General features: G+C 51.6%; 8 protein-coding genes and 1 non-coding gene across 9 annotated transcripts; 6 read left to right on the top strand and 3 right to left on the bottom strand.

Annotated features, from left to right (window-relative positions):
• Positions 1 to 109: 109 nt before the first annotated feature.
• BDV59DRAFT_185054 (putative MFS efflux transporter) lies at positions 110 to 2,541 on the top strand. The gene has a single exon (XM_073690782.1). It carries the CDS (start codon positions 572 to 574, stop codon positions 2,045 to 2,047), a length of 1,476 nt encoding a protein of 491 aa, XP_073544976.1. The 5' UTR covers positions 110 to 571; the 3' UTR covers positions 2,048 to 2,541.
• Positions 2,542 to 2,684: 143 nt separating this feature from the next.
• BDV59DRAFT_98336 (uncharacterized protein) lies at positions 2,685 to 3,705 on the top strand. Its single transcript, XM_073697455.1, has 2 exons — positions 2,685 to 3,078; positions 3,138 to 3,705. Exons 1-2 carry the CDS (start codon positions 2,919 to 2,921, stop codon positions 3,539 to 3,541), a joined length of 564 nt encoding a protein of 187 aa, XP_073544975.1. The 5' UTR covers positions 2,685 to 2,918; the 3' UTR covers positions 3,542 to 3,705.
• A 164-nt stretch (positions 3,706 to 3,869) lies between these two features.
• Positions 3,870 to 7,675, top strand: pkcA (protein kinase c; the record flags this gene model as incomplete). The annotated part of the gene is made up of 9 exons (XM_073692503.1): positions 3,870 to 4,272; positions 4,339 to 4,611; positions 4,684 to 5,268; positions 5,330 to 5,725; positions 5,799 to 6,218; positions 6,266 to 6,824; positions 6,889 to 7,090; positions 7,145 to 7,550; positions 7,614 to 7,675. 9 exons carry the CDS (start codon positions 3,870 to 3,872, stop codon positions 7,673 to 7,675), a joined length of 3,306 nt encoding a protein of 1,101 aa, XP_073544974.1.
• Positions 7,676 to 8,497: 822 nt separating this feature from the next.
• On the top strand, positions 8,498 to 10,242 carry BDV59DRAFT_98366 (uncharacterized protein). The gene is made up of 2 exons (XM_073697456.1): positions 8,498 to 9,470; positions 9,528 to 10,242. Exons 1-2 carry the CDS (start codon positions 8,618 to 8,620, stop codon positions 10,148 to 10,150), a joined length of 1,476 nt encoding a protein of 491 aa, XP_073544973.1. The 5' UTR covers positions 8,498 to 8,617; the 3' UTR covers positions 10,151 to 10,242.
• Positions 10,243 to 10,541: 299 nt separating this feature from the next.
• On the top strand, positions 10,542 to 15,750 carry BDV59DRAFT_195147 (tubulin folding cofactor D C terminal-domain-containing protein; the record flags this gene model as incomplete). The annotated part of the gene is made up of 7 exons (XM_073692502.1): positions 10,542 to 10,715; positions 10,817 to 13,325; positions 13,374 to 13,656; positions 13,708 to 14,052; positions 14,100 to 14,265; positions 14,942 to 15,248; positions 15,356 to 15,750. 7 exons carry the CDS (start codon positions 10,542 to 10,544, stop codon positions 15,748 to 15,750), a joined length of 4,179 nt encoding a protein of 1,392 aa, XP_073544972.1.
• On the bottom strand, positions 14,523 to 14,593 carry BDV59DRAFT_t137. Its single transcript has one exon. It is a non-coding gene; the product is annotated as a tRNA-Gly (tRNA).
• A 170-nt stretch (positions 15,751 to 15,920) lies between the features above and the next one.
• On the bottom strand, positions 15,921 to 17,266 carry BDV59DRAFT_185044 (H(+)-transporting V1 sector ATPase subunit D). Its single transcript, XM_073690781.1, has 8 exons — positions 17,174 to 17,266; positions 16,993 to 17,105; positions 16,924 to 16,934; positions 16,531 to 16,856; positions 16,428 to 16,476; positions 16,366 to 16,375; positions 16,270 to 16,310; positions 15,921 to 16,217 (listed from the first exon to the last, which is right to left on the bottom strand). The coding sequence occupies exons 1-8, from the start codon at positions 17,186 to 17,188 to the stop codon at positions 16,000 to 16,002; spliced, it is 783 nt and encodes a 260-aa protein (XP_073544971.1). The 5' UTR covers positions 17,189 to 17,266; the 3' UTR covers positions 15,921 to 15,999.
• Positions 17,267 to 17,390: 124 nt separating this feature from the next.
• BDV59DRAFT_185043 (mRNA splicing protein SYF1) lies at positions 17,391 to 20,688 on the top strand. Its single transcript, XM_073690780.1, has 5 exons — positions 17,391 to 17,590; positions 17,650 to 17,766; positions 17,826 to 17,879; positions 17,932 to 19,943; positions 19,997 to 20,688. Exons 1-5 carry the CDS (start codon positions 17,501 to 17,503, stop codon positions 20,274 to 20,276), a joined length of 2,553 nt encoding a protein of 850 aa, XP_073544970.1. The 5' UTR covers positions 17,391 to 17,500; the 3' UTR covers positions 20,277 to 20,688.
• BDV59DRAFT_185042 (uncharacterized protein) lies at positions 20,689 to 26,223 on the bottom strand. Its single transcript, XM_073690779.1, has 6 exons — positions 22,879 to 26,223; positions 22,482 to 22,821; positions 22,041 to 22,429; positions 21,878 to 21,984; positions 21,435 to 21,817; positions 20,689 to 21,376 (listed from the first exon to the last, which is right to left on the bottom strand). The coding sequence occupies exons 1-6, from the start codon at positions 26,055 to 26,057 to the stop codon at positions 21,044 to 21,046; spliced, it is 4,731 nt and encodes a 1,576-aa protein (XP_073544969.1). The 5' UTR covers positions 26,058 to 26,223; the 3' UTR covers positions 20,689 to 21,043.
• Positions 26,224 to 26,333: the final 110 nt, after the last annotated feature.

Genomic DNA, 26,333 nt, shown 5'->3' with positions numbered 1-26,333 from the left:
TATCCCTATTAATATGCCAAAATCCGTTAGCAAGCAAGATATGTCCCGTCTGTTAATGGCAGTACTTCTGAGATGCGTTTATGTCCTCCTATCTCTCACGTGATTTATACTGACTGGTTGGTCCGCTTATGGCGGGTCCGAATTGTAACCAGTATGAGACAACAGCAGTTGTTCAACCTGACCAACCCATGGGGTAATTCTCCGGATCCCTAATTGCCTACCTAGTTTGGGCTATTTCCACACGCCGCAGAACGCCGACGGCTGGTGGAGCACCTTTGAATGGCTCTCCGGTCATGACCACGTTCTGCTCCTCTGATATGACAGAATTTTCATCGCTGGATCGTTCTGAGGACCCCAGTCCACTGCGATTGGACCACGGAATCCAGTTTCCTACAGTTGTTGCAGATCGAGTAGTGTCTCTGTCCCTTAGGTATTAATCTCTCCCGCCCATAGTCGATGCTTAGAAATCGAGGAAGCCAAATCCCCGGGCGACCTAACAAGGTCTTGCTTCAGCTCGCATTCCTTTCTGTAGGTCTCGTCTCACTGCTTATGTCCAGTTTCCCTTGACACCATGTCCACGTCAACTTTCGGGGCCTTGGTCCAACTGGAGAGTCTGCCAGCAATCGCAAACCCTGCAGCGGCCGTACGCAAGGATAAGCAAGGCATTGCCCGCACACCTTCCGACTATGAACTCGAAGGCATACATCCCATCGCCGAGGCGTCCAGACCTGCAACTGGGACTCAGACGCCCTTTACGCCAGCTGGATTGGAGAATGCACCGCACACACCTGGGGACCAGGAAACGGCAGACGTCATTCACGCCCAGTCGAGCTTGTCACAGACCAAGTGGAGGCTACTTAGTGCTTGCCTGATGAATTTCGGAAATGGGTTAAACGACAGTGCCCCTGGAGCCTTGATTCCTTACATCGAGGAGGATTACAGCATTGGCTATGCTATCGTGTCTCTCATCTTCGTGACAAACGCTCTAGGATTTATCCTTGCGGCTCCTTGGACACACGCTCTGGAGGCAAAACTCGGCCGATCCAAAGCTTATGCATTATCCATGTGCTTGCTCGCGAGTGGATATGTGATCATTATTTGCAAGCCACCCTTCCCCGCAGTCGTCGCTAGCTTCTTCCTTCTAGGATTCGGAATGGCCCTGAACCTCGCTCTTAACAATGTTTTTTGCGCCAATCTTGTTAACGGCACCGCCGCATTGGGCTTTCTCCATGGTAGCTACGGAATCGGGGGCATTATGGGCCCACTTTTAGCGACGGCGATGGCTTCGAATGGGATCCGGTGGTCGCTCTATTACTGTATCAACCTGTCCCTTTCAGTCCTCAATCTGGCCGTTGGGGCTTGGACATTCCGAGGGTATGAGAAGGACCTGCCCGCGCAGTTGCTTAGCGCCCTCCAGCAGACAGCCTCCCGGCAAGACCATGGCCACCACGCCCCCAACAAGAAGCAATTGCTGAAACAAGCCGTCAAAAACAAGACGACGCTGCTTGGTGCACTGTTCATCTTCGCATACCAGGGCGCAGAGGTGTCGATCTCCGGGTGGGTGGTGTCGTTTCTGATCAGTTATCGGGACGGGGACCCGTCGCGTGTTGGGTACGTGAGCGCAGGGTTTTGGGCTGGCATTACCGCGGGGCGTTTCGTGCTTTCACATCCCGCCCACGTCTTGGGCGAGAAGCTCTCGGTGGTCATCCTGGTGATCGGATCCGCGGCATTCCAGCTCATGACCTGGCTGATTCCCAACGTCATCGGGGACGCCGTCGCTGTGGCTATTGTTGGCCTCCTGTTAGGGCCGGTGTACCCGTGTGCGACGGCTGTGTTCAGTAAGCTGCTGCCTCGGGCGGTGCAGGTATCGAGTTTGAGTTTTATCAGTGCAATGGGGAGTAGCGGGGGCGCGGTGTCGCCTTTTTTCACTGGGTTACTGGCCCAGAATGTGGGGACGTTCGTCCTGCATCCGATCTGCATCGGCCTTTACGGTGTAATGCTCATGGGCTGGGCCTGTCTGCCCAAAATCTCGAAGAGGTCGGACTAGAGAAGAGGGCCTTGTTGCATGGTTAGGTAGAGACCCGCGGGGCGAGTTTCAGGCCGAAATATCGTCTGGCTTGGGTTGCCTTAATTCAGTCGAATTGAATCCGGGTCACACTCCGATAGTAGGCTCCAAAAGGACGAGGTCTTATCTAAGTTTAAACGTCTAGTGCGAAAGATTACCCGTGCCTTATGGTGAACACAGGGGGAGTTTATCTGGTACGGAGAAAGGCTGTTCCCACGCCACATGACTCCCCGATGTGTGTATGTATCCCGCAAGGGGCCTTTCTCATACTCTGGTTTGGATTAGTTTCCTTCAGAATGATCTGATATTTTGTCCTAATTGCGAGAAGTGCATTCAAGGAGAAGTGTCTACTGCGCGGTGCTGTACGGAGTATGGTGATATCAATTGCTTGGTTGGGTTAGGACCCTCGTAGATCATTCTGTGGGAAAGTATAAAATGACTGGGAGTAGGAGGTTCCGAGGGTACTGGTTATGGGGTCATTTACATTTCGACTCTTCAGGTGTTTAGAAGAATTGAAAGGAAATTAGGTCTTTGATAAGAAGAAGAACAGGGATAACTGAGCTCTGACTGACGGGGTCGGTCCAGTCTTCTTATTAACCCTAGGCCTATCTTGAAATTACTGGAAGAGGGATGTCCTCACGCGGTGGAAGACGTAGGGCTGCACCCGATGTACTATGAGCTTTGTTCTCCTGTAGATGATGCCGCATGCACCAACTATATTTCACTACTTAGGTATACAATCAATTAGTTGAGGAGAAGGGTGTGGTAGTGAAGGTATCACGTAAAACAATGAAGTCCCTTAGCCACGCGTCAGGCCAGCCTCAGCTCTAAGTTGCCATGCCAAAGGGATGGAATGGATTCTTTAGGTGCTCTTCCACCACCTCATCCATATGCCCACGTTTGTCTTTCTTTCTCTTTCCCCCAGACTACAAACAAAAAAAATTTGCACTCTCTCAGGGAAGACGGTCTTCTCCCTCATTCACCTATTCCTTCTTGTTCTTTCTCCCTGCATAGTATATCAACCCTCCCCTGCCTCCAGCTGACATGCGAGCGATATTAACCCTCCTCATAGTGCCAATCAATCCACTCCGAGCCCTCCAACCATCGAAGACCTCTGCAAATCGACGATTCGAGACCCTTCAGCGAGTGACGACATACCTACCGAAGAGAATTCCCCCGACCCTTGACAAATCACTGGTCTTCTGCGGAAGGGAGAAAGCAATATCATCGTCATTCTTGTTGCGGGCGGTAAACCGTCTCCCGGGCGAAAACACAACACAACCCAACGGGTTCAACCTAAGGGGAAAAAGAAAAGCCCCCTTAACAAACTTCTGCGTTCCGCACTCTGTTTTTGTGTCCTTCTATTTTCCTCTCATTTTCGCCCCTCGTGGAGACCGAGATTGGCACGAGGGCGACCGACAAGCACGGGGTGATTTGTCTCACCATTTTCCGAGTGGCATTATTATTCAACCTTAAACGGTGACAGTTCCCGTTGCGATCGATCGATCCAGCTTTCCGCTTCCCCTCCTCTTCTCCTCCTCCTTCTCTTCCTCTTCCTGCAACTGTCAACAAGAGCCCCGCGACACCCTCTACTTTTCCCCCCTCCTCCACTTTCTTCCCCTCCCTTCTCCCCACGAGGTAATCTGATCGACTGCATTGCTTTGATCTCCGATCGCCTCTATTCCTGGGTGTTTTTAATTCCCTTCGTTCCGCCGCTGCGTCGGGTCTGATTCTTCCCCTCCCTCCCGTCCCCTTATCCGCACCCCCCGTTGTCGACCCGTCGTCGCTTCGCCTTCTTCGCACCATGGACGGTGACGACCTTATTGCCTCGGTCTACCGCAAGATCGAGCGGGAGAAGGCTCTCATCACCGCCGCTTCCAATATGCGACAGTCTACCGATAACCCCCTCGTACAACAGAGAGTCGATGCGAACATCCGCGATGGCCGAAAGAATATCGCCTACCTGGAGGAGAAGATGCGAGAACTCCAACTGCGTCGGATGGAACAGGATGGTGGTTCGCCAACGGAGAAGCGTCTGCCCCCTGGACCTGACGCCCCGGCCCCTCCTCCGAAGGATTACGGCCCGGGGAATGACCACGGTGATTACGGTGACGCCCATGGAGGAAACATGCCTTCCGGCGCTCCGTACAAGGACCCTCGGCCTTTTGCCCCCGTCCCCAAGGCCCGGCCGAATTTCACCAAGCTCGGTACGTTCTACCCCCCTCGCAATGAGTGTATGCCGAGAGAACTGACCGGTCCCGTCTGCTCCGCAGATTTGATCAAATATGATACCCCCTACCTCGGCCCCAAGATCCAGTTGATGTTGTCCCAACTCGAGTTCAAACTGAGCGTCGAGAAGCAGTACAAGGCCGGTATCGAAAAGATGGTCCGCCTATACCAAGACGAGGGCGACCGGAAGAGCCGCGCAGATGCCGAGGGCCGGCGGATTGAGAGTAACCAGAAGATCCAGCTGTTGAAGCAGGCCCTGAAGAGATACGAAGATCTCCACGTCGACATCGAATCCACAGATACCGCTGCTGATGACGGTATTGTTCATTCCCTTCCATTCTTGTCACCACCGGCCTGTAGCTAACGTCTTTTTCTACCCCTCCCATTAGATGAGAGTTTAAGCACTCCCAACCTGCGCAAACCCCTCACGGGTCTTCTGACCTTGCGTATCCATGCCGTAAGGGATGTAGATCACGCCGCCGGTTCCAGATTCTCCCGAGGACCCGAAACCTACGTCGTTCTGAAAGTCGAAGATACTGTCAAGGCCCGGACAAAGGCAACCCGCGCCGATAGATGGCAAGAAGAGACATTCAACATTGACATTGACAAAGCGAACGAGTTAGAGCTTACCGTATACGATAAATCGGGCGATAGACCTACCCCTATTGGAATGCTTTGGGTGCGCATCTCAGACATTGCCGAAGAGATGCGCCGCAAGAAGATCGAGACCGAGTTGAATGCCTCCGGTTGGGTGTCGGCGGATAAGATGGAAGCTGGAGGCACGCCGATGCGCCCTAATGCGGCTGGACCGATGGGCTCTACCCACGCTCCCGGGCCCGGAGGCCACCCTGGTGCTCCCGCCCAAGGCCAAGCCAATCTGCCTCCTGGCGCCGCACCTCCCGGAGGCCCTGTTATGATCGACTCCTGGTTCGCCCTGGAGCCTGTTGGTCGCATCTATCTGTCGTTGAGTTTCGGTAGGTGTCCCTTGCATGCACATCGCCCACCTTCCCGATAGGAAACTAACGCATCTTGCAGCCAAGCAAATGAAGGATCGGCGCCCGTTCGATGTCGGTTTGAACCGTCAAGGTGCGGTTCGACAGAAGAAGGAAGAGATTCACGAGAAGCAGGGCCACAAGTTCATCACCCAGCAATTTTACAACATCATGCGCTGTGCCCTTTGTGGTGATTTCTTGAAGTATGCGGCTGGTATGCAATGCGCCGATTGCAAGTATACTTGCCACCGCAAGTGCTATCCGAAGGTCGTCACCAAGTGTATCAGCAAGGCAAACTACGAAACGGATCCCGACGAGGAGAAAATCAATCACCGTATCCCCCACCGTTTCGAGGGGTTCGCCAACATCTCTGCCAATTGGTGCTGCCACTGCGGGTACCTACTTCCTTTCGGACGCAAGAGCGCCAAGCGGTGTTCAGGTAAATATTCCCCGGAGATAAGAAAGAAGAAAAAGCTGTTTACAACACATACTAACGTTCACCTTCCCTCTAGAATGTGGCCTCACCTGCCACGCCAACTGTACCCACCTTGTTCCTGATTTCTGCGGCATGTCTATGGAGGCTGCCAACCAGATCCTGGAAACCATTATTCGAGCGAAGAATCACAACAAATCTACTTCTGTTAGTTCTGGTCTCAGTGGCCGCACCCTTCGACCCGGCGGCCCCCCTCAACAAGCGCAAGATAACGCCGCTCTTGCCTATCCACAAAAACCTATCGAGGGTCCATACGGGGCACCTCAAAGGCAACCTTCTGCCGAAGCCGTGAGCGCCGCGACTAACTCGTATATGCCACCACAGTCTCCGACAGCCGCCCAGCGTCAACAGCTTCCTCCGAGAACGTCGTCGTCTTCAAGTCCGGCCGCCGCCGCCGCCGCCGCAGCGACAGGCATTCGTACACCTCAACAAGTGCCCGGTAGGTTTTCAACAATTCTTTTTGTCGGAGTATCCCGGTACTGACAGTTACACCCAAAGCCGACGCAACTCGTCCTGTGCAAACCCAAGCCCCACCCCCGCAACATGCCCACTACGATCCTGCTGCATATGCCTCGTACCAGCAGGCTATGCCACCTCCGCAGGCAGTGCAAAAAGTTGCATCTCCGTATGGTATGCCGCCGCAACAACAACCCGTGCCTGTCATGCAACAACAGGTTGCTGTCAAGGAAGAGGTCCCGCCACCTCAACCTAAGATCAGAATTGGCCTGGACCACTTCAACTTCTTGGCTGTCCTCGGTAAGGGTAACTTCGGCAAAGTCATGCTGGCAGAGACAAAGAGCACTAGGAAGCTTTATGCCATCAAGGTGCTGAAGAAGGAGTTCATCATCGAGCATGATGAAGTGGAGAGTACAAAGTCTGAGAAACGTGTCTTCCTGATCGCTAACAAGGAACGCCATCCGTTCCTTCTTAATCTCCATGCCTGTTTCCAGACCGAGACTCGCGTGTACTTCGTCATGGAATACATCAGCGGTGGTGATCTGATGTTGCACATTCAGCGTGGCCAGTTCGGCTTGAAACGAGCACAGTGAGTTTCCCAAATCGCTCCCCAGCTATAGTAATGAAAGAGTTAACACTAAGGAATTATGCAGGTTCTACGCTGCGGAAGTCCTGTTGGCCCTGAAGTACTTCCATGAGAATGGTGTCATCTACCGTGATCTGAAGTTGGATAACATTCTCCTGACTCTGGATGGACACATTAAGATTGCGGATTATGGTCTTTGCAAGGAGAACATGTGGTACGGTGCAACCACTAGCACCTTCTGTGGAACTCCCGAGTTTATGGCGCCTGAGGTTCGTGCTTGGTTACTTCCCTATTGGTGAACCGTTGCTGACCCATAATCAAAGATCTTGTTAGATAAGAAATACGGCCGGGCAGTCGACTGGTGGGCATTCGGTGTCTTGATTTACCAGATGCTGCTTCAACAGTCCCCCTTCCGTGGTGAGGATGAAGAAGAAATCTACGACGCCATTCTTGCGGATGAGCCCCTCTATCCTATCCATATGCCTAGGGATTCGGTTTCCATTCTGCAGAAACTCCTCACCCGCGAGCCTGAGCTGCGTCTTGGTTCCGGTCCCACGGATGCCCAGGAGGTGATGTCCCATGCATTCTTCAGGAATGTCAACTGGGATGACATCTACCACAAGCGCGTCCCGCCACCCTTCATGCCCTCCATCAGCAGCCCCACGGATACCAGCAATTTCGACCAAGAATTTACAAGCGTCACGCCAGTTCTCACACCTGTGCAGTCCGGTAAGAGCCTGATTGATGTCTCCTCTGGACGTGACCCAGCGACTAACTGCTTCTGTTATACAGTCCTCTCACAGGCTATGCAAGAAGAATTCCGCGGCTTTTCTTACACGGCCGACTTTGCTTAATGCGTTATGCTTCCACATCCATTTACTGATCTTTGGAATTACGAACCTGTTTACCCTCTTGATTGTTCCCAGTCGCCTTCTGTTCGTTTTCTTGCGCGGAAAATGCTTCTTAACATACCCATGAGAGTTTTGAGAGCCGGGATAAGCGCTGGTATGCTTTTGTGAGTGCAGAGGGAATGAATAGCTTGGACTCAGGGTACTCCTTTTAATATGTTTTTCTTCTTGTCTCCAGCATTTGTGGCTGATTTTATTCCCACGAGGCTTCCTTTCCCATTTCTGGGATGTAATTCTGTTTAACGTCCAGACAATCTGTTAATGTTGTATGACTGAATGGAAGAGCCGTTTATACTTGTTGTTCAACACATGGTTTAGTACATAGGTATGCAGGGCAGATGACTATCTCAACAAAACCGAGTGCCTTTCTGCGGATGATGAATCTCTGTAGGTCTGTCAACACTACACTGCCATGGTAGGCGTAAGTGAAGTGTGTGTAGTACTTCCCGGCTTGATGGGTCTCCTGTTTCTTTGTCTGATGACCACCACTGCTTCACCTGCATCCACTCGCCACCTCTGACTTCTCCCTGGATAGTTTCTGGCTTCATCTTTGTTCTGTTCCTCGTGCAGTTCTTTGTGTTTGGCCGCCACATATCCGAGGTCGTCAAGACGAAAATAGAACACGCCTCGTTAGGACGAGAGTCGAGAAAAGAAGCACATTCACTCTAACACAAAACAGGCGAGTGGTCATCGTTGGACTTGTGTAGGTCTTTCCTTCCTTACTATTCACTTTCCTTCCTCTCACTCCTTATATCAGGGACTTCAGGCTACTACTCTACCAGATATCACCTGCGATAACCTCTCTGTCACTCTCAACATTCATCACCGTCCACGAACAAAGAATTGGAATCTTCAGTCCCTCTTCAAGCCTTGCCGACTTTCGCAAAGATGCGGGGATCTCAATCATCCCAAGGCTCGCTATCTGGAGTCGATATCAAACGTCGATCCTCTCTCCTCAAGTCGACTCCTAAGAAGCGGAAATCCAATGATCCAGCATACGTTCCCATCAAGGACGAGGATAGTTCAGACGACGGCAATATAAATGCTCATCTCGGTTTCCGAACCCCCAAGCCTACGCTCCAGAAAAGAAAAGCCGTCTCTGATCCCGGTGGTACTCCAGAGACTAAAAAAAAATTGCCTCCATATACTCCAGAGGCCATCAAGAACACCATCCAGGTCACTCCTTCTTCCTACGGAGCCCCCAAGCGCACATCCAACACCATGCAACCGACCTTCAAGCATCCTCTTGCTGGCAGTCGTCCGGTGAAAAACACGCGTCGCGCTTCGTCAAAGCCTACAATCGTTTTATACTCGCCCAGCGCAGTTTCCAGCGACAGTGGTGAGACCACTGACAATGACCCGCTCAGTGCCATGAACCTAGGGGTGGGGAAAAAGAAGAGGGATGGAGAGGAGGATATGAACGCCTTCGTGCCAGATAACAGCGATGATGATAATGACGACCATTCTACGTTCCGCGTGTCGAAGAGTGAAAAGACAACCATCGTATTCGACTTCTCCTTGGAGAAAGCGAAACGCTGGGCAGAGGCAATCAACCTGCCCCAGGGAGTTTATAACTCAGAGGAGAGTGACCTCTTCTTTCGACTGGCGATGCGAGGATTTGAGCCTCTCGTCCCACGACAGTGGAAGTACGATTTCCCTACGCTTCCTGAATTGCTTTTCCCCTCACCCGAGGATGAATCAGGATCGCTTATCCGGGCGTTTAGAGGCTCTGAGTTCTATGGTAGGACGGGCCAATCTCTGCTATTTATTCCGCATTGCTAATAATGCAATTGTACAGGCATCAAGTCCCTAGCCCATCTGTTCTCCCTTGGAGGACGTGTGAGAGACTGCAGCATTCTAAGGATAAGACCGGAACCTTTGATCAAACGCTCCGTGGTGAGGTATATCCGCTGGGCTATTCGCGATGCGAAGCTACTTGTGGCAAAGAATTCAATCCCAGTACATGCTATCTATGATCAGAAGAAAGGCGAAACCACCCTGTCATCGGTGAAGAAGCTCAATCAACGCCTACAGCTCCTAGCCAGTCGGCACCGCAAAAGTCTCAACCCAGCATTTGCAGGTGCCCCGCCCAGTCCCCAGACCAGCGAGGGTAGTGGCACGAGCAGTGTCTCGGATGCTCATCCAAATTACCCGCTTCTTACCGGCTTTGTGATTTGCGGTCCCATCATTGCTATCCTGACCTTCGGCACGGATCCCGGGAGCGGAGGAGCCAACAACGATAGCAAATTCATTTCGCAGTTCGACCTGAGCGAAAGAGGCCAGGATGTGTGGAATTCTCTTGCCATCGCAATCACCACCATGCATATTCGGAGGACTATGATGCAGCTTTCTCAGGATGGTTTGGGGGGATTTAGTGAAGTTCAGCGGGACGATTCGCCTATTTCAGATGCCGATATTTAAGCTTGCATGCTTCATGCCTTAACTGTTGTCTCTTTCAAAGAAAAAAGCTTCCTAATGGCTTGTTGATTGTGCTTATTCTATTCTCTTCGCTGGTGTGGAGGCACTTCGCTGATTTTTGATATATATCTTACCATAACATGGTGATGATATGACAAGTGGGATGCAGAACCTTAATAATTGCATTAGCTATGGAATTCAAGTTCTTCCCCATAACTTGCACAATTTAACATAATATAGGTAGATAGGATTGGTATTACATGACAACCCACTCTACTATGTGTTCTATCGAACCTCAAACAAGTCACATGACCACACCGATAATGGACCATTTCCCCGCGGTTGGTTGGAACCTCTCTGTGCACCCAGTCTGTCTGGAAAACAAAACCCTACCATGGATGCCGCAGATGACAGAGAAGTCAAGCTCCAGCGTGCCTCGGGGGACTTGGTGAAGGAGTTCTCAGTAAAATTGCCTTCGTTGTTGTGGAAGCCAAGGACCGAGCAGGGAGCCTCCCGAGTCCCACGCAGACGGACCCAAGCTTCAAAGACCGAGAAGCTCGTGAGCCTTGTGAGTTTAGGATATCCTTTTCATCTACTTGCCTTACATCCGCTGGATAGTAGGCACGTCTTTCTTTTCATCTCAACAGAATGATAACCATATCCCCATAGTTAGAACCTTTTCAAGAATGGCCTCAATTGTTGGATCCACATCTGCAGGCCCTTCTGCCTCCTTTGGTTGATGCTTTCCTAGCATACCTGATTAGATATCGTGACCAGTACGCGTTGGGGGGTTCTCTGCAGCAAAGTTCAGCCTTGTATCCTTTGCCGCGCGCTGTTTGCAGACTTCTATATACCTTCTGCAAGGTACGCGGAGTCAAAGTTATAAGCCGGTTCCTCAACAATGAGCCAAAGTACCTCGATCCGTTCCTCCGAGCTTTCGTTGAATGGGATGCAGTAAGCTCAGAGCACACCGCAGAGCTTACGCCTGGGGATATTTCACAGCGACTTATCTGGGAGGAGCGCTATGTGATGTTGACATGGATTTCACACTTATTACTTGCACCATTTGACTTGGCATCTATGTCGTCAGACAATATCCCCATACCATACGACAACCTTCACCAACTCAAACCATTGCAAGACCAAACTCCAATGATCGCTAGATCTCTCCTATCATTGTCGCTAGCTTACGTCAATGTGTCGGGGAAAGAGCGCGAGGCTGCCACGGCGCTCCTTGCGCGGCTAATCCTGCGTAGAGATATGCAGGCTCTCGGGCTGCTACAAGACCTGACGGATTGGGCCTTTGCTGTTATACAGCCAATCGGGAATGTCGAACCGCCTTCGGTCTATACCTGCATTGGTGTACTCTCCTTTCTTGCGCGTTTGGGCGCTTCAGGCCAGGTCGAAGACTTTGCACCTCTAATCGTTCCAGTGTTTGAAAGAACCCTGCGCATTTTGCAGAGCCAGTCTGAAGTGTCGAAGGTTATCAGCTCGTCAGCGTTGGCTCGGAAGATGATCATCAAAATTCTGCGCACAGTTACGGTGATGGCCCTGGCACTTAGCGAACGAGAAGACTGTCCGTTGCCAGAAAACAAGGTCTCCTCTATTTTGGAGGACGCAATTGATCATTTTTTGGTTGCTCTCGCCGATAAAGATACCCCAGTGCGCTTTGCAGCGAGTAAATCGCTGAGTATCATAACATTGAAACTCGATCCGGAGATGGGTACCGAGGTGATCGAGGCTGTCACTGGATCCTTGGAGGAGAATATTTTATTCGAAAAGCGGGATGGTACCATCATCACGCCCTTGGAGGCTAGGGGCATTGGCTATGATACTCTGAAGCGGAACCTGAGTGCGGTTGATGCACAACGATGGCAGGGCTTGATACTCACCTTGGGACACCTCCTGTTCCGCCGTGCTCCCCCAACCCATCAACTTCCCAACGTCCTCCAACCCCTTATTTCCGGTCTCGATTTTGAACAAAGGTCCTCGACAGGGAGCTCCCTTGGCACGGGTGTACGCGATGCTTCGTGCTTTGGAATATGGGCACTTTCTCGCAAATACACGACGCAGGAGCTACTCGCCTTGACGCCACAGGCAATAAGCACATCAACGAACCAGCAAGGTGTTAGTGTTCATCAGATGTTGGCTACTGAACTTGTGTGTGCTGCATGTGTGGACCCATCGGGCAATATTCGGAGGGGGTCATCCGCTGCGCTGCAAGAACTAATCGGGCGCCATCCCAACACTATAATTGAAGGGATCCCACTTGTCCAAGTGGTAGACTACCATGCAGTTGCACGACGATCCAGAGCCATGATTGAAGTCGCAAAAGCAACGGCCTCCTTGAACGAGCATTACTGGGGCCCTCTCCTCGATTCGTTGATGCAATGGAGAGGGATCGGCTCCATAGACGCTGAGTCGCGCAGACAGGCTGCGACTGCAATAGGGATACTAAGTACGCAGGACTCCTACAGAACGTTGGGTATCGTCCTCAAACAGTTGCGTTACAAACTTGATACCCTTCCCCATAGTGACGTAGAAGCGAGACATGGTTGCTTCCTCGCTCTTTCTGCGACCGTGAATGCATTTACTGCTCTCCGATCTTCTTCCGGAGACATTGACGCCCCAGAGTGGGTGAAAGCGGCTGTCGAAGTCGATGAGCTCTGGGATATTTTTAATTCCCCTGCTGGGCCCACTAGAAACGACCTGACGCTGCAAATATCGAGACCTGACCTGACTGCTGAAGCGTCGTCATGTCTTATCGGCTCCCTATCGAAGTCGATTCACTGCCTTAGCAAGACTAGGGCCTCACGTCCAGCTCCGGATTTGCTTGAGAAGGCCTGCGAGACTCTGATGTTGTGTGTTTCAAGAGGTGAGGATGTTGCCATTGAGACATCGTCAAATGCAATTTCCGAACTCTTTCCCCTTTTATCAGTGGATATACGGGATCAGACAATCCAGGCTTGGCTTTCGCATATCCGCACGACTAGGAAGTTGCCTACCGGCCGAGGACAGATATCAGTTTTAGGTGCTATTTTCAAGAGCCTTGAACATGGCAGTAGCATGAAGCAGACCGTTGTTGAAGAATTATTTCTATGCACTGACCCAGACGAGCTGATCGAGAAGCGAGTGGTGGCCGTCAAGAGCTTGGCCACTGGGGTATTCCCTCATATAGGTAGGTTTGTGTGGTGTTTGGGGTGAACTGTTACTAAATGATTTGTAGATGTAACAGATGCTATTGCAAATCATCTAATATCGTTTCTGAACGACTACACGACCGACCGGCGTGGTGATATCGGGTCGTTGATCCGATTGGAAGCCATCCAAGCCGCAACGATAATCTTAGAGAAGAGTTCGGGATTCACCGCGCGGCGTACCCGCATACAGGACATCGTCGGTTGTCTTTGTCGGCTGTCTGCGGAGAAATTGGATAAAGTGCGTCTCAATGCTTGGGTGTGCCTGCAAGCATTTTGGGAGACAACCGACGACTTCCCGCAGTTACGAAGGTATACATTCCACAATGCTCAATATCAGAATATCTAAGCTTATTGAAACAGGAAATATGGACATTTCAGCCACGTATCCTCCACCGAGTATTTCGCTCAACTTCTAGAGCTTCAAGCCGTCGACTGGCTACGTCGACCCTTGTACCAGGGCTTCGCAACGTCTGCAGTTGCCGGGGCGGAGGGATTGATCCGTGCGTCGCGGTCTGCTCTGGTGCAGAGCATAAACAGTCATGAAGAAGCTGAGAGAGCGGCTATTGTATCTTCAATAATACAGGACCTTCTGGTTGTGTTGAATGACACCCTGCAAGATGACCGTTATGCTATACCTGTACTAGAGCTTGTGGCCTTTCTGCTAGACACATACGTGCATACTATTCCGGAAGGCTTTGAAGCAAGGTTGGTTTTTCATCCCATGGCTGTATGCTCTGCTGACACCGTCTTAGCCTCAAAAGATTATTCGTCCTTGCCCAAAAGGCACATTTCAAAACCTCCAATATGGCTCGACTTGAAGCAGCGATAAGGGTCTACGCACCGCTGTCTCGATTGCCACCCCTACAAGCAGACGTTCTGAAGAAAATGACGGCCATGCTCCTGCATCCTTTCCCAAGAGTATGCTTCCTTCTTGCTTCAAGAACCATGACAACTGACACATTTCAGGTTCGAAACTTCCTCGCGGACTACTTGTTTATGGAAACGGGATTGGATGTAGTGCGACACGAGGACTGGACGAAGCAGCCGAGGCAATTGAAGAGTCAGGTAGAGAGTGTGAGGGAAAGTCTAACCTGTAAATAAAGTAAAACTAGATTAAGACGAAACTTGACGTCGTATTTGGGTTTGGGGGAAATGGTGGAGGACAAAAAAGAAAATGCATCATCCGTGAATCGAACACGGGCCTCATCGATGGCAACGATGAATTCTACCACTAGACCAATGATGCTTGCATGGTATCAGGGTGCAATTTTTTAATACATAATGCAGTATTATCGGCTGAAACTCGAAGTCCCTCCATCTGCAACTTCCGTCTGGCCTCGCAGCCAGTCTGTCGCTTTGTTTCCCAGCTCCCCCAAGATTTCAACAAGGGCTCGGTGTCCCGACCATGGCGACCATGTCAGCTCCTCCTACCGAAATTCCTCCTAACCCAACGTAAGTACCAGTCTATTCCTCCCCGACAGTCCATTCCAAGTACCCCTCGCGCTGACTGGTTCATCTCCGCAGAGTCTATGTATGTTTCTTTCGACCTACGTCCTCCAATGCTCGTCGTGTACTGACCCTTCCTCCCCCACAGGTTCGCAACCTTGAAGAGCGCATTAAGGTTGATAACCTCAAAGAAGCCCTTTCTGAGATCTTCTCTGAATATGGCAACATCATCGAGATCGTCGCAAAGACCAATCTGAAGGCGAAAGGCCAGGCTTTCATTGTTTTTGACAGTGTCGACTCCGCCACTCGCGCCATTGACGAGATTAACGGATTCGAGCTCTTTGATAAGCCCATGGTGCTGGACTATGCGAAGACGCGCAGTGATGCAACTGTTCTCCGCGAAGGAGGAGACGAAGAATTAGAGGCTCATAAACGGAGACGGCTGGCTGAAAAGGGTTCGTCACAGCATCTTACCCACTTTCAACACCTGCATCTCGTATCACAGACGGTGCTACTGTTTACTGCTTTAACCTTCTGATTGCTAACCACCTCTGTTGGATAGAGCGTAAACAAGCCCACGAAGCTCTGGAAGCTCAGAAGAAGCTCAAACGTCCACCTGGCGCCCCCGATGCCGCCCGGCCCGCCAAAACCGCCAAAGGAGCTGGCCTCAAACCGACGAGTGGTGCAGCAGCAGCAGTCATTCCCGACGAGTACCTACCCCCCAACAAGATTCTGTTCCTGCGCGACCTGCCCGACAACGCCGACCAGGAGAGCCTTACTGCGGTGTTTGGCCGCTTCGAAGGCTTTCAGGAGGTCAGACTGGTGCCGGGAAGAAAGGGAATTGCGTTCGTCGAATACGAGAACGAATCGGGAGCTATCAGTGCGAAGGAGGCGACCTCGGGGATGCCGATGGGGGAGGCTGGAAAGCCAATTCGGGTTACATACCAGAGACAATAGCTCTAGATTCATGGTCTACTTGTTCTGGCGTTGGGGTGCGGCTTTTTATCTTTCTGTCTCGATATCTTATTGAAATCCGGGGAAACCCATACCGTGGCTTTCCGAGCCTTGTTCTTGTGCGCTTCGCATCGACACATGGCACGAGAGAAGACAATTGGGGAAAATGGCATTTGAATGATACCAACGTAACACAGCTATATGCGAAAAGGAGTATACTAGTTACAGGATAAAGCGAAGCATGGCACAAAACTAGAAAATAACATCCGCATCTTCTTGCTCTCCCAGCACATCGGGAGCGTCTGGAGTCTCCTCGACCTTCAGGGCACTCTTCTGCTCCGCAGCCTCCCGTTCCCGGGCAGCCAAGATCTCTGCATCTGCGGCGGCATTGTCTCGCTGTTTCTTTCCCGAGACCTTCTTGAGCCGATAAAACTCCTCCCTGTCAAGCTCGTCCAGCTCAGAGTTGATGTCTACTGAACGTTAGCTTCCAGAGGTAGTGGCTATGTGTGAGATGAGACTGACATTTGATAGTGTTCTCTGTCCGTGGAATGATAACGTGCTCACTGAGATTATGCGTTAGCCAACGGGGATGATGACCCCATATGACACTTGGCTTACATTGCGTTCACTAACATGAACGTTAGTAGAAGTAAGTAAATGAGGCGCGGCCAAAAACATACCTCGTCGGTTGACGACCTTGATAACCTCATCGAGGATAACAAATGCGGTCTAGACGTCCAAAATCAGTCGAGAACAGATCTGATTGTCGAGAGCCTTTCGTACCTGTAGACTCGCCAGTTCCACCAATGTCTCCACGGCTCGTGCATATGTCTCCCGACAGCGCTGAACCTGCTGACCTCCCTTTCCGAGTCCAGTCAATCCGAAGTCGTTAATGCCGTCTTCCGTGTAGCTCTCGAAATGAGGCAGAAAAACACCCGAGACGTTTTCCTGTTTGGCGCGCACGCGGAACCGGGCCTGCTTTGCCGATTCTTGGATTTGGTAGCCAATATCTCCGCCAACTGCGTAGCTGACCTCTGCCAAAGAGAAGGCAGCAATTTGCATCACACGGCCCATCTTTTGCTTCGCTTCATCAATACGTCGAGTAATCTCTGGTTGTTCATGTCAGTCGGGGGCAAAGGCGGGGACAGCGTTGACAGGAGTGTTGATCGCACGCACCTCGGAAGCGCCTATAGTGTATTGGAATTAGCATCGACGTCACAATTGCGGCCACAGAACAATACATACTTCGTCAAGGCCTCACTCTTTCTCTTCAACAAGCTGTGGCCCGTTTCAGCTCCTTTCAGCTTGCTCTTCATCAACCCCAGCGACTGGCGGGTCGGGAAGACCGCTTCACGGCCCTAAACAACAGGAGACACATAATTAGAAAAAGGGTATGTCGGGAAGTAGAAGGCAGCAGGACACATACTACGGCACCGGACATGGCTGATAGACCCCAGAAAACGGACGATCAACGAGAGACAGAGGCCACGATAGCACGGCAGCAGCACTAATACTTGGCCGCAATGACGATAAGGACGGACGGCCTTCTTACTTAGTTGCGGCGGGGAGCTTGGACCACTCACCGCCCGCATGACGGTCGCTGGTCACGTGCACATCACCCGACTTCATCTTCTGCAGGCTCTCTCCGGGCTTGTCTCTACGCGACGAGAGAGCTCTCCCGTTCATGCCAACCCCCATCCCCGTCTTATTCGTGCTGACCGCCTGAGCTGGTCTCGCTCGACTGAGTGGCGCAATGCCAGGGACGCTACTGCCCCCGAGATCCCACCGGCAACACGCCCAGATGGACCGAACGTCGGCCTCAGGGCCTGACCTCTACCTGATAGTGAGTCAATTCCCAGTTGCGCGAGGGAGTGCGCTACCTAACCGCTTTCTTACTTGTAGGCCGATCAGGATACTGTCTATGAACAGGACCTCTTTCGGGATCCTGGCAGTGTAAGGCCATGGCTTGCGTACATTGAATACAAGCAACAGCATGGCACGCTCTACGAACAAGCTTTTGTGAGTGTCCCTCATCTCCATCGATATGTGCTGTATGGAAATACTCATAATCTTTCTAGGTAATGGAGCGCGCGTGCAAACAGCTACCAAGGTCATACAAACTCTGGAAGATGGTTAGTAACTTCCCAGATTTCCACTCGTCCTGGGTGCTAACTTCTGTAATAGTACCTGGAATTCCGAACGAGTCATCTTCGCGGCCGCAATCCTACCATTTACCGGACGGAATATCATAAAGTGAATGCGCTCTTCGAACGTGCCCTCATCTTGCTTAACAAAATGCCCCGGATCTGGGAAATGTACCTTTCCTTCATGCTCCAACAGCCTCTTGTGACGCAAACACGGCGCACGTTTGACCGTGCCTTGCGAGCTTTGCCTGTCACACAACATAACCGGGTCTGGAAACTCTACAAGAGCTTTGCTCGCTCCGCGTCGGGCCAGACTGCCGTTAAGGTCTGGGCCCGTTATATGCAGATCCACCCCGAGAATGCCGAAGAGTATATCTCGCTTCTTATCGAGATGGGCCAGTATACGGAAGCTGTCAAGAAATACATGGGTATCCTCGACGACCCGCGCTTTCAGTCCAAAGAGGGAAAGAGTAATTTCCAACTGTGGACTGAGATGGTAGATCTGCTAGTCTCGAAGGCGAAGCAGATTGAAACTGGGCCCCAAGTTGGAATCGACGTCGATGCCATTCTCCGCAGTGGAATCGATCGTTTTGCTGATCAACGCGGCAAGTTGTGGGCTGGTTTGGCGACATACTGGATCACAAAGGGCAATTTTGAAAAGGCACGGGATGTGTTCGAAGAAGGCATTACAACCGTCATGACTGTCCGAGATTTCACCCTGATTTTCGATGCGTATGTCGAGTTTGAGGAGTCGATCATTGGCAGTTTGATGGAAGCGGCTGCCTTGCGTGCCGACAAGGGCCAGGCAGATGAAGATGCCGATTTCGATCTGGATCTTCGCATGCTGAGGTTCGAACAGCTTATGGATCGCCGGCCGTTCCTTGTCAACGACGTACTCCTAAGGCAGAACCCCCACAACGTCATTGAGTGGGAGAAGCGGGTGGCCCTTTGGGGTGATAACAGGTCTGAAATCGTGAATACGTACACCGCGGCTATTGCTGCAATCAGCCCCAAGAAGGCCCATGGAAAGTTTTCCGAACTGTGGATCAACTACGCCAAATTTTACGAAAGCGGTGGTGATCTCGACAGTGCTCGAGTCATCCTCGAAAAGGCCGTGAAAGTCCCTTTCAGGTCGGTTGCTGAACTCGCCGAAACGTGGTGTGAATGGGCGGAAATGGAGTTGCGCAGCGAGAATTTCGACAAGGCGGTGGGTATAATGGCAAAGGCAACGCAGGCGCCCAAGAAATCCTCCGTTGACTATTTCGACGAGAGTCTCTCACCCCAACAGCGAGTCCATAAAAGCTGGAAATTGTGGAGCTTCTACGTCGATCTGGTGGAGAGTGTTTCTACATTAGAAGAGACTAAGAAGGTTTATGAGCGAATCTTCGAATTGCGCATTGCAACTCCGCAGACCGTCGTCAACTATGCCAACCTACTGGAGGAACACAAGTATTTCGAGGACTCCTTCAAGGTCTACGAACGAGGACTCGATCTATTCAGCTACCCTGTTGCATTCGAACTCTGGAACCTGTATCTCACGAAGGCTGTGGATCGCAAGATTGGTATCGAGCGTCTGCGAGACCTCTTCGAACAGGCTCTGGACGGATGCCCCCCGAAGTTCGCAAAGCCCCTCTACCTCATGTACGGAAACTTGGAAGAGGAGCGTGGATTGGCGCGTCATGCCATGCGCATCTACGAACGTGCGACCCGCGCGGTATCAGACGAAGATCGGTTCGAAATGTTCGAGTTCTATATCACAAAGTCTGCCTCGAACTTCGGATTGACTTCCACGAGACCGATCTACGAGCGGGCTATCTCAGCACTTCCCGACCAAGAAGCCAAGGAAATGTGCCTCAAGTTCGCAGAGATGGAGCGACGACTCGGGGAGATTGATCGCGCGCGTGCCATCTATGGTCATGCTTCCCAGTTCTGCGACCCGCGCACCAATGCCGAGTTCTGGCAGAAATGGGAGGCATTTGAAGTCCAACACGGTAACGAAGATACCTTCAAGGAGATGCTTCGCATCAAGAGAAGTGTCCAAGCACAGTACAAGTATGTATCCCTTTGCATAGACCCTCTTGCACAATACCTAACATTACCTACAGTACCGACGTCAACTTCATCGCCTCCCAAGCGATTGCCCGCAGCCGACAACAAGCGGAGGGCGGAATGGAAGCCCACGAGGAAGGCGAGGAAGGATCAGCCGAGCGTGCAGACGCCATGGCTGCCCTGGAGCGACAAGCGCGTGCCCCGGTGGGTTTCGTTGCCGCCAGTACTGGACCGGAAGGTGGCAATCGACCTCCTCCTGCTGGCCAAGAGCCGCCGGCGACTGCTACCGTGAACCCTGATGCTATTGACCTCGATGATGACATGGATGCCGATTAAAGAACTTTCGATATTTTCCTAAGGGGAAGAACCCACGTCCCCCTTCTGTCGTATTTCTGGATAGTTTCGTCAACTTCCTTCGGAGGGAGAAAGCTGGCGCCTGAAATTCACATTCCTTTCGCCAACATGTGATGTTTCCCTTGTTTTTCACTGTTCCATCAACTCTCCTATCCAAAAGCCCATTGTCTTTCCTGCCCTAGGTGAGCTCCTAGCTCCGCCTCGGGTAAGGAAGTTGCACATGGATCTTCACTGCTGTACTATCTGTTCCTGCATCTCTTTTGTTCCATTATCCGTACTTGTGATCTGTGCGATACCTTTGTTTTTACTACCGGAGGCGTTTTATGTAGACGATTGATCGCTCCAATCTGGAGCTTGGCAGAACCTCGATTTCAATGCGCACGAGAAGACAAGTCATTCTGTATTGATGCCCTTTCTCGGCAAACTCCGTAGAAACAAACGTAGACACATGCAAAAAGGTATAGTAGCGGAAAAATGTACCTCCAGCAAGAACACCAGAAAAACGTAAGCACAGTCTCAACCTTCTAATGGCAAAAAGGACGAAAAGAGAGATGATGAGGAAATGTTTGCCCACAACCGTACGCTGCCTCGAAAACCCCGTTTTGTGCTTTCAGTGCTGCCTTCCAAAACAACTGTATTATATTTACATCTAATTGAAGAAAGGTGCCCACGCTGAGCTGACCGATTAAATCGAACAAGATGTCTGGTTCGTCGTCAAGTGCCCCTCTGCGGAGTTGGCACTATCACTACTATTGCTCTTTCTGTTCAGTCTGTACCGCTTCGGCCCCGGTTTCATTATCAGGAGCGGGAGATTCAGCAGGGCTTTGCTCCTTAGTGTTTGTGTCCTTGGCGGTATCGTTGGTCGATGGGGCGGGAGATGCAGTGGTCGAGGGTGGCACAGATTTCTCCGGCGGAGCTTCAGGGAAGATTTCCTTGAACAGATCAGGTAGGAACCGTTCCAAGCGTTTCTTGGTCTCGGTCCAGATCTTCTCCCTGCTGGGATCCTCCGATGCTGGTACCAAATGTCCGCCGTCGGCCATGACCAATAGAATGTTCTTGAGGCTTTCCGGAATGGCCTCCTCCTGAACAGCGCATTAGCAAATGGAAGAATGTGCTACTACTCATCAGGAAGTAACTTACCAGGCTGTCACCCTGACCGCTGTTCATCATCCGATCGAGTATGTCGAGAATCTTCAGCCACAGGTCCAGCATGCCGTCACTGTTCGGAAGCTGATCCAGGTAACGCAGGAAAATCTTGCATACTAAGGTGGCTGCCTGAACGCGAGTTTCGCTCATTCCAAGGGGGTCCGAATGGTAGACTTCTGGTTTCAACAGGCGTAGGACAAGTGGGAAGAGAACCTGTTCAAAGATGGCAGTCCATTCTTTGTTATCGGTTGAACGGATCTCAACTGAAAGGAGCGCTCGCTGTAAAGTGGAGACTGCATGGTGACGGATGTCTCTGCAGGGGTTGATGCATTGTGTGGTCAAAGAAAGAAACACGGGGGACCAGTAAGCAGACCAAGCTAGAATGACGGTAAAATCAGTATAGGAAGAGGCTATAATTGACTGGTGTTGGTACGGACCTTCGCTCTCTTCCAGGTGGGATTGTTTGATCAGAGTAGGGACTCGACCTGTCAACTGGTAAATAAGGCCGATCGCCTTTAGACCACGAGAAACTGTTTCATTTTCGCTTTTCATAAGGTCAGCATCAACTCTGTCCACGGAATTCGCTAGAGATGCACAGACCTTGTCTTGGGTGGCTTGACTCCTTTGGAACGTCGAGATTGGGCATCCCTCTGTCGCTCTTCAATATATCCGACGCTGGCTGCACTGATGAAATCATTTGCAAGGCTAACAGTCGACTCGTAGTTGTCTGCGGTAACAATCGGCGGAGAAGTGCCCACGACAGTCTGGAGTAGACTGAACACTAACGGAGATGCCTCCTTGTGTTGATGCAGTCTCTGCAGAATGGACCAGAAATCGGGGGAAATGGTCATCTCGTTTCGCAAAAGACCTTGGCTGGAGACGCAGCGCGTGAGACCCGTGACTACCGGAACCGCAACACTCTCCAAGATGTCTTGATCAAAACCAGATATACCATGCAAGACGACTGGCACTCTCATGAAGGGTTGCTCCTGGCAGAACGTCAGTAAAATAAGTAGGCGCCAAACGTGTGGTTCTCCTTACATGGCTCAGTCGTAGCAAGTTGAACAAATAATGGATAATACGCGACAACGCCAGGGAGTGAATATTCTTAGCATCCCGAATGAAGGCCTGCAAAGAAGCCAGCAGCCTCTCACCTAGCACCTCCAGAGTTCCTTGGTCACGGAGGGTAAGAATGGTCGCAAGCTCTAGGAGATACATCATTCCTGGGTCATAGGTGGATCGTTCAACATCTGCTTTGCCGTTCGATATTCTGGAGGCCGGTCGCTCGGGTTTCACAACAATAACCGCCGGGGCAGATTCTTCGGGCAAGAGGTCCAACAGAGCCTCCACAACCAATTTGACAGATGATGACGGAAGCGACCTGTGATGACAACCTGTTAATATTTTACTTGTCAATAAGCGACAAAGAGACACTTACTTGATATTCGTTAAGATATTATCAATCGAACACGCGGTGACACAGTCGACTGTGCAGAGAGTGTTGTCAAGTTCTTCGTCCGACGGCTCCGGGGGGTCATCAGCGGCATAGCTGGAGAGGTAGGAGGTAAAGGCGGATAAAAGGCCAGATTCATTCGCTTTAACATCACGGTCTACAATTTGTGATGGCGGCTGCAATGGAATCTGTGGTATGTCTAGCTCAGAATTAAGGTTAGAATTGAACGGGGGGACAAGGGAGTTAATGAACAAGTTCCGGAGGATCTGGACGATATGCTTCCAGCTATACTGGACCGTGCCTTCATTTCCAGCCAGGACCCTGAAGAGAACAACAGTGGCCAGCTGTGCCCTGAAATCTCTTCCGAACTTAACAGCCAGCTCGCTGACCATGACGCTTTTCTTGTCGGCCTGTACCTCTGTGTTGAGAGAGGTACTTGGGGGTTTGTCTGTTGCGAGAGTACTGATAGAAGCAAGACAGAACACAATGCGGTCAAACGCTTCTGTCAGACCGTAACGGGCAGCAATCTGAGCGCACTGATCAAATCCCATGACGACCCGAGAATACACCGCATCATCCGAAGCAGACATGAAGACATACGAAAGCGTTGCCACGACCGGTTTCCAGGTCGCTTCGAACATCTCCGCATCATAAATATTTGTTTCGCCCACAGAGAGCTCACCGGCCGTGGATGACTTCAGCAAGAGCTCGCGCCAGGCAAAGTCAAATGCGTGCTTGTTGTCATGCTCATCAGGCAAGATGATTTCGTTCTGCTTGATGGAGTCATAGATCTCCTGGAGAAATTCCGGAGCAAAATCTTGACCTGCGTTGACTCCTCGCAGATTCCTGGCAAAGTCGGTGCAGGACATGCGATTCTGGGACTTAATGTTGGGGTTGTAGAGCTCCGTATTAAGCATAATTATACCATAAGTCAGCACGAATAGCGCGTCCTTGTCAGCAACACCTGGGGGGTGCGCCTTTTGGATGAATTTGTCGCTGAATGTCGTAACGATCCGCTCAATCAAAGGGGACTCGCCAGGTAAACGGAAAGCCCCTAGGAGGTCTCGAAGGGCATCAACCACAGTTTTATTAGAGAAGTCGAAGAGATCGACAAAGGCATCCAGAAGGTGTTCGTTGGTTCGCTTTGAGATGAATTCGCCTAGAACCTTCTTCGACAAACGCGTTGTTCCTTTTAGAAACTTGGCGATCAAGACGGGGTCATTAGGATTCTCAATGATGCCGTGAGTTGCAAGATAGGCAATACCTGCCTTGGGGTCTTCATTGAACTTTTGAGCACCGTGAATTATGATCTTTTTCGTTTTTCGTTGGCTTCTTAATACTTCGTTCGACGGGAATCCATCGAATACAGGCTCGTCGTCAAGCCTGTCATATATGAATTGGACGTATCCCAAAAGTGCATCCAAGCACAATGGAGGAACATTAGTCGTGCTCCACGTGGCCGAATCTGGAAACGCATTTCTGGAAAGCAGTCCAATCATGTCCTCGCAGAGATCCGCACGATCCACCTCGCAGTCATAGTTAATGAAAAGCTCAACCATGAAGCTAGGGATACGCGACAGCACCCCAATGCTTTCAACCATCGCTTCCCGAGTTTCAGGTTTCCTCGACCCTCCTTCCAATCCCAGCTTCTGGCGATCCTTCACTGGGATGGGGGTGGACCGACCACTGTTGGACTGTGATGGAGGGGGTTTGACCAACTTGGGTGCTTGTGGTACGCCCGAATAGAGAGAGGGATCGATGCCCGGCTCTCTTGGTATCTCCACGCGGGGGTGGAGGCAGGCGACTAAATAGGAGAGATAGAGCTCCTGTTGGAGCTTCAAGACAGGACGGCACGTCAGAAGTAACGTGCCCGTAACTCGGAGCGAGCCTGTCAGAATGGCCATGTTTTCGGACCTGACCAGTTGGAAAAGATGTCGACAGAGGTCATTCTGGGCCAGGGCGGCCAGACTGGGGTGTCTAGAAATAGAGGGCCCAGCGACTTCCAGGGCCACATCGATGATCCTCAAGGCCATGACTCTCATCGGATCGGTATGCTGTCGGTTGTGAGGGTCCAAAAGGTCGATCAAAACCCGGAAGAGCTCCCGGATCGAGGGCAATGAATAGGGTTTCACTTCATCACCGAGGTCGTCTTGTGGGTTTGGGGGCGCGGCAACAGCGCTGCCGTTGGGCATCTGTTCAGAAGACCCTTCACCACTGCTGCGATCACGATCTGGGACAGCCGCATCTGAGCCCAGAGCGGACGGGTGCTGAGAAGCCACTGTATCTCCATCAACCGAAGGATCCATCTTGAAGTTGGTCGATTCACCGCCATCCTGGGTGGGATTTGAAGGGCTCGAGGGAGAAGGCTCCGGAATGTTCAGATGGGACAGCCGCATGAAGATCACCTGGCACATGTTGACCATGGCCATCTCGGCAGACCTCCGCAAAACCTCGGAGAGGCGCACCTGACAGCACATGCTGAGACCAGTCTCCATCATCTCACAAACGCTCTCATCCCCGAGGAGTTCCCCCTCAGGCCGGGACAACATGCCTTCCATCAACTTCAGGATCCTCAGGAGCACAATTTCGTCCGCGGCGGAATCACTGGCTTCGAAGCGGCAATGGGTGATGGCGGCGGATAACAGCTGCATGGCCATGGAGAGTCGGGGGGAATCCAGGCTGATGATGTTGTAGGCGAAGAACTTGGTCAACGCGACCAGGGCGAGGGAGGTAATACCGGCGGAGGTGGAAGAGGAGCGGATGACTTGAAGGAACGGATGGAGCAGGGCGGGAGCATCGAAAGATCTGATATCTTTACAGCCCTTCAGATCGCTTCGTAGACGGGTGAAGGCCGAGATTAACGGGTTGTCCTGCATGCTTTTGCCTTTCTTCCCCCTCAGGCCCCACCGATTGGCCAGGACATGGTCATCGTCCACGGTGGACATCCGGGACCGAGGACGGGGAGTGGTTGCACCATTACGCGGGCTAGGAGGAGCGGAGGTGTCCCGATCGTAAACCCGCGAGGCTGCACTGCCGCCCAGGATGGCCGAGACGGAGGAGTGAGCCCATCGGGCTTGTTTGCGCATAGCGGAGGTGACGGTGATACATTCTGTGGTGACCAAAGCGACGGGGTCAACGGCGATGGGTAGAGGGACGGAAGACATGGTGAAATGGAGAGAGAGGCCTGTGATCAAACGAATGACACGACTTGAGATTGCCCGACAGGGGAGGGCAACTTCAGATCATGACCTCGCCCTTCCAGAGGGACGGGAAAAGAGAGGAGGGGGAGGGAGAGGGTTTTGGTGGTGGTGGTTGAAGTAAGTAGTTCGGAGATGGGGAGTATGATTGGAAACACAACAGCTGGTCTTCTTTCCCCTCGGAGGTTAGGTCAGCTTCCCCATTTAGTTTAGCGGGGAGAATTCCCGAAGAGGCTTAGTGTG

This window comes from Aspergillus ambiguus (genome assembly GCF_047715705.1).
Source record: "Aspergillus ambiguus strain CBS 117.58 unplaced genomic scaffold BDV59scaffold_34, whole genome shotgun sequence".
NCBI classification, from domain to species: domain Eukaryota; kingdom Fungi; phylum Ascomycota; class Eurotiomycetes; order Eurotiales; family Aspergillaceae; genus Aspergillus; species Aspergillus ambiguus.
The sequence above is the reverse complement of the archived record's forward strand: the minus strand, read 5'-3'. Positions and strand labels throughout refer to the sequence as shown.